We start from the raw sequence: 13,138 nt of genomic DNA, 5'->3' as shown, positions 1-13,138 counted from the left end.
TCCAGACATGGGAAGCCCTCACAGAGAATGCAGATTTACTAAAGGTGCTTTTCCTTAGGGGAACTATACAGTCACCTCTCATGGCAGACCTTGTGGATCTGCTGCCATATGTCTGGGTTTTCTGTTTAACAAATATATTGAGTGGAGGGGGAGCCAGGCCATTAAGGATCTTGAATACAAGACATGCGTCGGTGTATTGCACAAGATTTTCCCAACTCAAGAGCTCATGCTTTCTAAGGATGTGACAATGATGATGGCTATTGGGCTTCCTATCAAGCACTTTGAGAGCCTGTTTGTAGACAGACTGAATAGGTTTTAATGTTGTACAGCAAGCTTGGGCCCAACTAGTCAAGCAGTATGTTAAGTGGGGGTGTATCATAGAGTTGAAGTACAGTTTTGCTACCTCTGTAGTACCTCAATTTCGTATAAATCGGAAATTAGCTAGGTTGAATTTAGTTATTTGAATTACCTTTTTCACATGCTTTTTAAAAGAGAGGTTGGAATCAAGTATGATGCCAAGGTACTTAAAATCGGATACCACCTGGAGCTTCTCCCCTGACACATAGGCATCTGGCTCAGTAGCATCTGTTGCCCTCTTTGTGAAGAACATGCAAACAGTTTTTTTCACATTGAGATGCAAATACGAGTCACTGAGCCACTTTGTAACCTGGACCATTACAGTAGTGAGTTCTTGTGCAGCTTGTTGTTTGCTCTTTGCATGCACATATATCACTGTATCATCTGCATACATTTGAACTTCAGACCCAGTACAGACAGAAGGCAGATCATTAATGTACAGGCTGAACAGGAGGGGCCCCAGTATTGACCCTTGGGGCACGCCCACATCATAGCTACGATAGGGCGACAGCTCATTCCTCACTCTGACACACTGAGTTCTGCCTTCAAGGTATGATTTCATCCATCTCAAGGCATCAGGGGAAAAGTTGAACTTTGACAATTTTGTGATGAGAATCTCATGGTTAACAGTATCAAAAGCCTTCCTTAGGTCCAGAAACACAGCCCCAACAGCACCCCCTTTGTCCATCTTGGACTTCACATTTTCCAGAAGAAAGCAGTTGGCCGTTTCTGTGGAGTGTTTCGCTCTGAAGCCAAACTGCATGGAGTGTAATGTGAAGGGGCTGTTTTTGAGGTGGGCAATCAGTTGTTCTGCTACACACTTTTCAACAACCTTTGACACCACAGGTAGTATACTAATGGGCCTGTAGTTACTCACGTCAGCAGGGTCGCCTGATTTAAAGATGGCCGTTATCATGGCCGACTTCCATACCCTTGGAAACACACCGAGACCAATAGATGTGTTGGTGACCTTAGTAATGGGGCCAATGAGTGACTCTTTGTAGTTTTTAAGAAAGGTAGAGTCCATCCCAAACACATCTTTGGCTTTAGAGTTCTTTAGTGAGCTAATCACCTTGTTCACCTTTGACTCAGAAACCTCCCTTATGATGAAGACAGGTTGAGTGTCATTCACTAGCACTGAGCCCAAGAAACCGGTGGAGGGGTTCTGTGTCAATGCCCTGTCAGTCAATAAAGTAGGAATTGAAGGCTATTGCTATTTCGACTGCATCCTGTGTTAGATTGTTATTCACCATGATTTCTAGTCTTTTTGCAGTGTTACTATGGTCTTTCCCTGTTAACTTTTTTAGATTCTCCCATATCAATTTAGAATTTCCCTTTGCTTCACCAATTATGTTAATAAAAAAGTTTGCCTTGGCCTGTCTGACTTCTTTCATCACCTTATTTCTCAACATGGTAAACCTACGTCTGTCATGCTCTAATTTAGATTTTAGGGCTATTTTTAGAGCATAATCTCGTTCTTTCATCAATTTCCAGATTTCTCCATTTAGCCAAGGAAGAGTGCTCTTTTGGCCAGATTTGGATTTGATTTTCTTTAGGAAGCCATTTATTGTAGTCTGGATTGTGGATAGTCAGGTTTTTCTATCAGCTTCCACGTCTGTATAGGACAAGAGATCATTGCAGTTTATTCCCTTAATTGCTTTTTCAAAATAGTTTAATTCACTCTTAGGTATTCTGAGTTGATCCGGCTTTCTAACAGTAGAGAGGTTAAACCTGCTCTTAGACAGCTTTCTGGCTAAGTGTCAGATTATGATCAGACAGTCCAGTAACCATATTGAATGATTTAGATTGTTGTAAAGATTGTTGTAAAGAAGATGGCTAGCAACAGTAGCCTGCTAAATTCCCCTGCTAGTTAGCTAGCTAGCTACAGTAGCCTGCTAAATTCCCCTGCTAGTTAGCTAGCTAGCTATAGTAGCCTGCTAGCTAGCTACAGTAGCCTGCTAAATTCCCCAGCTAGCTAGCTAATATAGGCTTTTTTTGCTGCGCCCTCCATCGTTGTCTGCAACAACTCCATTCCATTAAACAAAAGCTTACCTATTGGAAGATCACTGTAGCCTAATCCTTCTCATTTACCAAACTTAATTCTGTACTTTTAATTACATTTTGCATTGATTAGAAATCTCCCACTTCGCTTGCTTACCTATTGGATGATGGGTATCATGGAGCCTCTGACTGAAGCTTGGCTATGATTGACCGCCAACAACAAGCACGCCAGGCTGTGAAACTTGTAGACTGCTGGTGTCTTTTTGTTATGCTGTGCATATTGTATTACAATGTTGAATCTAATGGTATATCCTTGAAGGCTATTATTTATTTTGTTTTACTTTATTTAACTAGGCAAGTCAGTTAAGACCAAATTCTTATTTACAATGACAGCCTCTGAACATTGGGTTAACTGCCTTGTTCAGGGGCAGAACAACATATTTTTACTTTGTCAGTTTAGGGATTCAATCCAACAACCTTTCTGTTACTGGCTCAACGTTCTAACGACTAGGCTACCTGCCGCCCCGCTATCTCACATAGATATTTTTAGCTAAATGTAGACCAATCCTTTTCATTGTTAAAATATGAGTTTTATGTATACTTTTATGTATACTTTCCCAAGTGCACATTTCCCTGAGAGAGGGAGGGGCTAGGGAGACGTGCACGCTTCCCTGGGAGAGGGAGGGGCTAGGGAGACGTGCACGCTTCCCTGAGAGAGGGAGGGGCTAGGATGACAGTGCGACCATTCAGTAGCACTGTAATTAGTCTATTCAATTAAAACCAGAACAACTATTAACTTAACATTCCTGTCACATGTTGGAGAAGTAGCCTGAATCCGTAACCAGTCTGCTTGCTCTTTCTCATCTCTCCAACTGTAAATATTTGTTGAGTTAGTATACTAATCCAGATGCACATTATTGAAGTTTAGGAACGTGCGTGTGTCAGGCCCAGAGAGCTGTGGAGAGAGGAGGTCACTACAGATGAAAGCAGACAGACTAGTGAGAGGACAGCTACAGACAGCTGTGGATAGAGGAGGTCACTACAGATGAAAGCAGACAGACTAGTGAGAGGACAGCTACAGACAGCCGTGGGGAGAGGAGGTCACTACAGATGAAAGCGAGAGAGCAGGAGCATATCATTCATAGGAGAGACCTATTGTCCCATTGCAATATATCTCTTGTCCTCCTTGTTTTTAACTCCTTTTCTCCTTTCCCTGCTTCCTTTCCTCTCTGTCTTTTTCTTTAGTTTCTCTGTTGGTAGTCAGGCGGATGTCTCCCTCCCTCCCCTCCTTTCCATGTCTCCTTCACGCTGCTACCTATACATCTGTCAGCACCCTCTCTATATGTGTGTGTGTGTGTGAACAAGACAGGGAATCTGTTTTATTATGTTTTGTGTGAGATGCAAAAGTAGGAGAGGGAGAGAAAGTGGGAGGTAAAGAGAAAAAAGGAGAGAGGGAGAAGTAGAGAAATAGGGAAAGGCATAGAGGGAAACATCTGATGTTGATGATTGAGGGTAATGGGATCTCCTTTTGTCACTCCCTCTCGTCAAAACAAACCCTCTGAGCAATGCCTCCTGGGTAAACATGGCAGCTTGTGACAGTGACGCTGTGACACGCTCCATCTGTCACCTTCATATCAAACACACACACTCAGACTCAGTCTTTGCAGTAGAGGTGGTGGCTTGTACAGACCAGGCTTAATAGTCTTACATTAGTCATACATTTCATCTACACACACACACACACACACCTCTCCTTAATTAAGACACTATGTAGACACTTTCAATTTATGGTCACATTTTATGCCAACCTTCTGTGTGTATGTCTAGGTGTGTTGGTGTTTATGTGTAGCTTTGTCTGTCAGGCAGGCTGTGGAGGATGTGGGTGTTTGTACACATGCTTGGCTGATAATGAAACTCTTTATTGAATCTCACTGGTGACAATCTGCATTTCAGATATGAGCGTGTCTGTCTCCTCCCCCACCCTTACCCTTCAGAGGTGTGTGTGTGTGTGTGTGTGTGTGTGTGTGTGTGTGTGCGTGTGTGTGTGTGTGTGTGTGTGGCGAGACGGTGACCTATGATATGTCACACCATCTGAACCTTACTACCCAGCTCTAAATATAAACCTGATAAGATTCAACACAAGAGCCTGAGAACATGGTTTACTGTATGTGTGTGTGTGTGTGAATCTGTGTTTCAGCTTGTTCCCAGCTTAGATGCATATGAAAAATACAATTTTGTTTCGAACTGAAAATGCCTGCTACTGAGAGATCTGTCATCAAATCAAATGTTATTTGTCACATGCTTCATAAACAGGTATAGACTAACAGGGAAATGCTTACTTACAGGTCCTTGCCAACAATGCAGAGAGATAAATCATAGAAAAGTAATAATACAAGTTATAATTAATACACAATGAGTAATGATAACTTTTCTATATACTCGTTTTACCAGTACAGAGTCTATGTGCAGGGGTACAAGGTCATTGAGGTAGATATGTACATATAACTAGGAATAAAGTGACAAAGTAAACAGTAGCAGAAGAATCTGTGATGAGTGAAAGTTGGTACAAAAAGGGTCAATGCAGATTGTCCTGGTTGCTATTTAGTTAACTATTTTATCATGTAGAAGTCTTATGGCTCGGGGGTAGAAGCTGTTCAAGGTCCTGTTGGTTCCAGACTTGGAGGATCGGTACCGCTTGTCGTGAGGGTAGCATAGGGAACAGTCCATGACTTGTAATATGTACATTTTTTTTTTTTTTTTTTTTTTTTTTTTTTTTTTTTTTTTTTTTGTAGGTAGAGTTATTAAAGTGACTATGCATAGATAATAACAGAGAGTAGCAGCAACCTTCCGGGGGGGGGAGACAATGCAAATAGTCTGGGTAGCCATTTGATTAGCTGTTCAGGAGTCTTATGGCTTGGGGGTAGAAGCTATTTAGGAGCCTCTTGGACCTAGACTTGGTGCTCCGGTACCGCTTGCCATGCTGTAGCAGAGAGAACAGTCTATGACAACGGTGGCTAGAGTCTTTGACAATTTTTAGGGTCTTCCTCTGACACTGCCTGGTATAGAGGTCCTGGATAGCAGGGAGGTCGGTCCCAGTAATGTACTGGGCCGTACGCACTACCCTCTGTAGCGCCGTGCAGTCGAATGCCAAACAGTTGCCATACCAAGTGGCGATACAGCCAGTCAAGATGCTCCTAATGGTGGAACTGTAGACCATCAAAATGTTCTAAGGGGCAATGACAAATCTTTTCAGCCTCCTGAGGAGGAAGAGGCGTTGTCATGCCCTCTTCATGACTCTGTTTGTATGTGTGGACCATGATACATCCTTAGTCATGTGGACGCCGAGGAACTTGAAGCTCTCGACCTGCTCCACTACAGCCCCCTCGACGTGAATAGTGGAGTGCTCTGCCCTCCTTTTCCTGTAGTCCACGATCAGCTCCTTTGACGTTGAGAGAGAAAGGATGTTGTCCTGGCACCACACTGCCAGGTCTCTGACCTCCTCCTTATAGTCTGTCTCATTGGCGTCGGTGATCAGACCTACTAAGGTTGTGTGGTCGGCAACTTAATGATGGTGTTGAAGTTGTACACAGCTATGCAGTCATAGGTGAACAGGGACTACAGGAGGGGACTATGCACGCACCCCTGAGGTGCCCCCTTGTTGAAGGTCAGTGTGGCGGATGTATTCTTGCCTATCCTCACCACCTGCGGACGGCCCAACAGGAAGTCCAGGAACCAGTTACAGGACGTGTTGAGTCCCAGGGTCCTTCGCTTAGTGAAGAGCTTTGAGGGTACTGTGGTGTAGTCAATGAACAGCATTCTCACATAGGTGTTCCTCTTGTCCAGGTGGGAAAGAGCAGTGTGGAGGGCAATAGACGTTGCCTCATCTGTGGATCTGTTGGGGTGGTATGCGAATTGGAGTGAGTCCAGTGTGTCTGGGATGATGTTGATGTGAGCCATGACCAGCCTTTCACAGCGTTTCATGGCTACAAATGTGAGTGCTATGGTGAGAGTCATTTAGACAGGTTACCTTAGTGTTATTGGGCGCAGGGACTATGGTGTCATTCAGTGACATGGAAAAATGTACAGTCCTTGATTGCACCAGTCTTCTCCAAAAACAGGCAGCATTTGTGAGAAAGAGGACTAGATGCAGTCATTTTACAGCCTGCAGTGTCTATCTGCAGATGTACAGAACAAATGTGAAATGGTTAGTTTTACATTAAGAAAATATGTGGTGTAATAAGTTACATAACCAATGATGTGATGATTTTGCAAACTGTTTGATAATGATTTTACAATCAGTTAACAAGTGTTGATTTCAGTTCTGTTAGACCATCCTAGCACAGACTAGCTATCTGCTGTGACAAGTAGTAGTGGGTCATTAACACCGGTGTGTTAGACCATTACACCGTTTGCTGCCAGTTGGACTCATTGAGGTGTTTGTGTGTGTGTGTGAGTGAGTGAGTGCGGCTGTGTGTGAGAGAGAAAGAGAATCACAGTGTTGGTTATTACTTCGGGAGTGTAATCGTGATGATGGAGGTAGTCTGTCATATCTCATGATATTGTGACATTCATCATAATATTGTGGCAGCCCCTCTACACCAAATTACCTTATAATAACAAAGTGGCAGACAGCCAATCTACACCAAATTAAACTTCTTAAGGATCGGTGTCCCGTGAGCGGGACAACTTCCGGTGAAACTGGAGATTGCGTAATTCAAATAAAATTCTAATAGTTATTATGGATTTTAAACATTTAAGTACATATAAGTGTCCTATATTGGCTGAAATCTTAAATTATTGTTAATCTAACTGAACTGTCAGATTTACAGTAGCTATTACAGTAAAAACATGCCATGTGATTGTTTGAGGACGGCGCCTCACATCAAAATATTTTTCCACCGGCACAGATTTCATACATTCACATATAAAGATTAAATATTCACTTACTTTTTCAAAATCTTCCTCTGATCCCAGCTATAACATGTAGTGTCATTTTGTTATTTAAAATCCTTTTTTATATCCCAAAAAGTCTGTTTAGTTGGTGACATCTACTTGAGTAATCCACTCGTTCAACTTGCAGAGAAAGGAATCTGAAAATCTACCCCTAAACTTTGTTTCAACAAGTCAAAATATGTTTCTATTTACTCCTCCGACACCCTAAAATGTAATCAAACTATAATATTTATTTTGGAAAGAAGTATGTTCAATAGGAAACCGATTTTAGCAGGTGCGCAACTTCGTCATGGTGCGCAGAAACACAGATTTCCAAGACTGTCCTCTGACAAAAACTGTTATTTCTTATTAGTACATATAAGTGTCCTATATTGGCTGAAACCTTGAACATAGACTGCTGACACCCTGTGGAAGCCATAGGAATTTTACAATACGACCTTTCCTCTGCATTTCTAAGAGGATGGTCTCTCTCAAAAAAATAAAAAATAATTCTGGTTGTTTTGTCTTAGGAGAAAATCCAACCATATCTATTGTGTTTATATTCTCCTACATTATTTTAACATTTCTACAAACTTCAAAGTATTTTCTTTCCAATGGTACCAATTATATGCACATCCTGTCTTCAGGGCCTGAGCAACAGGCAGTTTACTTTGGACACGTCATTCAGGCGGAAATTGAGAAAAAAGGGGCCTAGCCCTAAGAAGTTTTAATAACAGAATGACAGACAGCAAACTACCTCATAAGAACAGTGTGTTTGAGGTGACGTAATCCTGACAACCGGCACGAGGTTCTTCCTTTTTGAATTGAGGTGCTTACCTAAAAAAGTGTAAGTTCATTTATTTACTTAATTGCTTTGAGAAAATGAAATGTTTGTTTTGTCCTTCCCAGAATGAGGATATTACACTAGGGTAGATGGATGGGGATTGTGACTGTATCTGACGATGCCCCTTGACACAAACACGCACACGCACACCAGCTCAAACAGTCACACACACGCAAAGACTTTGATTTGCAGAACTCTGACAACCTGTAATCTTCTTTAATCCTTTCATTCTGTTTGTGTTTTCTCTCCCCTGTTTGGGAGAAGGTAAATGCAAACAGGAATTCTGGGATAGAAGAAAAACACACAGCCCAAGGCTGAGAAAACAAGAGGGGATTTTTCAAGAGAGAGGAGGGACAGCCCGCTGTTGTATCAGTTTCAGAGGGAATGCAGTGTGTGTGTGTGTGTGTGTGTGTACATTTTGTAGGGACAGCGGGGTGGGGGGGGGGTAGTAATGTGTGTATGAGGGAAATAAAGGGTGTGTGTGTGATTGCTGTGTAGTTTCCCCCCACACACTAGTCAGTTGACAGGAGGGCTGTGTAGTTTCCCCACACACTAGTCAGTTGACAGGAGGGCTGTCAGTTGACAGTTTCCCCCACACACTAGTCAGTTGACAGGAGGGCTGTGTAGTTTCCCCACACACTAGTTTCCCCCCACACACTAGTCAGTTGACAGGAGGGCTGTGTAGTTTCCCCCCACACACTAGTCAGTTGACAGGAGGGCTGTGTAGTTTCCCCCACACACTAGTCAGTTGACAGGAGGGCTGTGTAGTTTCCCCCCACACTAGTCAGTTGACAGGAGGGCTGTGTAGTTTCCCCCCACACACTAGTCAGTTGACAGGAGGGCTGTGTAGTTTCCCCCCAGTCAGTTGACAGGAGGGCTGTGTAGTTTCCCCCACACTAGTCAGTTGACAGGAGGGCTGTGTAGTTTCCCCCACACACTAGTCAGTTGACAGGAGGGCTGTGTAGTTTCCCCACACACTAGTCAGTTGACAGGAGGGCTGTGTAGTTTCCCCCACACTAGTCAGTTGACAGGAGGGCTGTGTAGTTTCCCCCCACACTAGTTGACAGGAGGGCTGTGTAGTTTCCCCCACACTAGTCAGTTGACAGGAGGGCTGTGTAGTTTCCCCCACACACTAGTCAGTTGACAGGAGGGCTGTGTAGTTTCCCCCCACACACTAGTCAGTTGACAGGAGGGCTGTGACACTAGTCAGTTGACAGGAGGGCTGTGTAGTTTCCCCCACACACTAGTCAGTTGACAGGAGGGCTGTGTAGTTTCCCCCACACACTAGTCAGTTGACAGGAGGGCTGTGTAGTTTCCCCCCACACACTAGTCAGTTGACAGGAGGGCTGTGTAGTTTCCCCCACACACTAGTCAGTTGACAGGAGGGCTGTGTAGTTTCCCCCCACACACTAGTCAGTTGACAGGAGGGCTGTTTTTCCCCCCACACACTAGTCAGTTGACAGGAGGGCTGTGTAGTTTCCCCCCCCACACACTCAGTCAGTTGACAGGAGGAGGGCTGTGTAGTTTCCCCCCACTAGTCAGTTGACAGGAGGGCTGTTCCCCCCACACACTAGTCAGTTGACAGGAGGGCTGTGTAGTTTCCCCCACACACTAGTCAGTTGACAGGAGGGCTGTGTAGTTTCCCCCACACACTAGTCAGTTGACAGGAGGGCTGTGTAGTTTCCCCCCACACACTAGTCAGTTGACAGGAGGGCTGTGTAGTTTCCCCCCACACACTAGTCAGTTGACAGGAGTTTCCCCCCACACACTAGTCAGTTGACAGGAGGGCTGTGTAGTTTCCCCCCACACTAGTCAGTTGACAGGAGGGCTGTGTACCCCCCACACACTAGTCAGTTGACAGGAGGGCTGTGTAGTTTCCCCCACACACTAGTCAGTTGACAGGAGGGCTGTGTTTCCCCCACACACTAGTCAGTTCCCCCCACACACTAGTCAGTTGACAGGAGGGCTGTGTAGTTTCCCCCCACACACTAGTCAGTTGACAGGAGGGCTGTGTAGTTTCCCCCCACACACTAGTCAGTTGACAGGAGGGCTGTGTAGTTTCCCCCCACACACTAGTCAGTTGACAGGAGGGCTGTGTAGTTTCCCCACACACTAGTCAGTTGACAGGAGGGCTGTGTAGTTTCCCCCCACACACTAGTCAGTTGACAGGAGGGCTGTGTAGTTTCCCCCCACACACTAGTCAGTTGACAGGAGGGCTGTGTAGTTTCCCCCACACACTAGTCAGTTGACAGGAGGGCTGTGTAGTTTCCCCCACACACTAGTCAGTTAACAGAAGGAGGGTCATCTCAATCAGTCCAGGTCACAGGGATGAGCTGGGGTCATTGGACTGGACATAACCTAGTCTTCTCTGTGGGTTCGTACCCATGAAGTGTATTCATGTTTGTGCCTGGGACTGTAGTTTTGTTTTTTTCCAATAAAGTGAGCTCCAAAAGTGTTGGGCCAGTGAAACTATTTTTTAAATGTTTTGGTTCTGTACTCCAGCACTTTGGATTTGAAATGATACTTTTGGTCCCCTAAAATGGGGGGGGGGGACTATGTACAAAAAGTGCTGTAATTTCTAAAGGTTTCACTGATATGGATGGAAATTACCCTCAAATTAAAGCTGACAGTCTGCACTTTAACCTCATAGTCATTGTATCATTTCAAATCCGAAGTACTGGAGTACAGAGACAAAACAACAACAGTGTCACTGTCCAAATACATTCAGAGCTCATTGTACATCTATCTGTATTTATATTGAACGTTGTGAAAGTGTGTTTCTATTTATAGTTTTAAATGTGGATATAAGCATATCCTTTAAATGTGTGTTTGCGTGTGGATTAAGTCTTGTATTCCACGTGTGTGTGTGTATTCTCCTGTGTGGTGGTGTGTTGCGTGCCTGCCTGTCCACATGGTTCTCATTAGAGTCTATGGGATGTTTGTTTTCTCTATCAGTCCCTGTTCCTCCATTATAAACCTGCCCCAAACTACTGCCCCATAAACGGCCTGTACACTCTCTGCTCCGACTGGTCCAACAAACACGAGTACCTCACGCATGTACTGTGTGTGTTTTATGCGCGTGTGTGTGTGTGTTTCCAGTGTATACCTTCACATCTCTTTCTGCTTCAAACCTGTGTGTGTGTGTATAGACAGTCTGTGTGTGTTGAGTTTCACCCCCTCTTTCTCTTGCCCTCACCAGGCTACACGTGCCACCCTGACAGCCCACTGTACATCTCTGGGTGACTCTCTGGGGAAGGAGAATGAGTTGGCTCTGATCATTGATGGCCAGACCCTAAAATACGCCCTGTCCTTCGAGCTCCGCCAAGCCTTCCTAGACCTCGCCCTGTCCTGCAAGGCCGTCATCTGCTGCCGGTAAGAAATGCACGCACACTCGCAAACACACATCCTGTTCTGCAACTGCTTCAGGTCAGACACACACACACAGGGAAGATGCAGAGTATAGGACTGTGTGTTAGGGTGTGCTTGGCACTTGGTGTATGTGCTGCCTATAAAGGTTCTGGTTGTGAGTTAAAGGTTTCTGGTTGCCCAGGGTTACTGTAGTAAATAACTGTAGATGATAACGGTTGCAGGTTGCCCAGGGTTAGAGTGGTAAATAACTGTAGATGATAAAGGTTGCAGGTTTTCCAGGGTTACTGTAGTAAATAACTGTAGATGTTGCAGGTTACCCAAGGTTACAGTAGTAAATAACTGTAGATGTTAAAATCTTGGCATGCAGCTCAGAGGGTTAGGGTTAAAGGTTGCAGGTTGCCCAGGGTTACAGTAGTAAATAACTGTAGATGTTAAAAGCTTGGCATGCAGCTCAGAGGTTAATGTAATACACCACACCGCATGGAAATGTCCAAGTCATGGCTCACTTACCGCTATTAAAACACACACACACACACACACACACACACACACACACACACACACACACACACGTAATTGACTCTCTGTAGCATAAAAGCCATATCCGGACTTGGGTCTCCAAGGCCTTACAAATGCCTCCAGCCCCCCCCCCTCCCCTGTCCTAGATCCCTCTCTTTCTTCCTCCTGATCCCCCCGGCCCACTCGTAGCAGAGGTGACTGTGATCCTCTCCTCCTGGTGTGTGTGTGTTGTTTGTAAGGGGTGGTGGGTTCAGGCAGGGCTCTATGCTTGGGTTCCTGACTTCATACTCTGTTTGTTTAAACAACCACTTTAAACTCCTCATTTACTCTTCAACTCCACCATGAAGACCATTTAGCCTCTTTCATCTACCCTGAGGTACCCCGAGCCACCATTCTCAAACCCTTTTTTGTGTGTGGGGGGGGGCTTTGAGGGATTTTTTTTGTTGAGTCACTATTTCTACTTGTGTCCTATACGCTCCTTCTGTCTCTCACGCAGACAGACACGCAGACAGACACGCAGACAGACACGCAGACAGACACGCACTTCAGAGAGCAGAGGCTCATCTCGTCTTTCAACATCAGCTTCTCCAGCCAATTCTCTCGCTGATGGTTTCCCCTTGGAAAGTGTGTGTGTGTGTGTGTGTGTGTGTGTGTGTGTGTGTGTGAGAGAGAGAGGGAGAGAGAGAGAGAGAATACTAAGCGGACCACCCAGCTCTGTGGTTTCAGCTTGACCGGGCCACGGTTCTGCTCAGAACACAAAGACCATCTTTATGACCCATGGGCATCCCGCTGGCCTGCAGCAGGTGTGTGTGTCAGAGCGATACATAGAAAGGCTATATGCTGGTGTAGAGATTTGTTCTGTAACCAGCCTGGCCTGCTTCCTCTTGTCCAAGAAAGAGTGGTCCCTGTTGGGTCTTGAAATTACTGTGTGTCCTGGTCTGACTACAGGCCTACAAAACTGACATGCAGAGAGTAACAGGAGCCATGTTTTCAAAAGGCATACTATCTCTTACACACACACACACACACACACACACACACACACACACACAATGTCTGTGAATTCACCATAGACCCTGTCCCCTGGGCTCCTCATCTCATTGTCTGTGAAGACAG

At 44.9% G+C, this 13,138-nt stretch overlaps 1 protein-coding gene across 5 annotated transcripts in view; it reads left to right on the top strand.

Annotated features, from left to right (window-relative positions):
- The window catches only part of atp8a2 (ATPase phospholipid transporting 8A2), a 78,068-nt gene that overhangs the window by 33,203 nt on the left and 31,727 nt on the right, over positions 1–13,138 (top strand). For all 5 annotated transcript variants that reach the window (XM_064949434.1, XM_064949433.1, XM_064949432.1 and 2 more), the window contains one exon: positions 11,334–11,506. In XM_064949434.1, the coding sequence (XP_064805506.1) occupies positions 11,334–11,506 (173 nt within the window). The remainder of the gene's footprint in view (positions 1–11,333; positions 11,507–13,138) is intronic.

Source organism: Oncorhynchus masou, chromosome 30, assembly GCF_036934945.1.
Source record: "Oncorhynchus masou masou isolate Uvic2021 chromosome 30, UVic_Omas_1.1, whole genome shotgun sequence".
NCBI classification, from domain to species: domain Eukaryota; kingdom Metazoa; phylum Chordata; class Actinopteri; order Salmoniformes; family Salmonidae; genus Oncorhynchus; species Oncorhynchus masou.
This window is presented reverse-complemented; position numbering and strand designations above follow the sequence as displayed.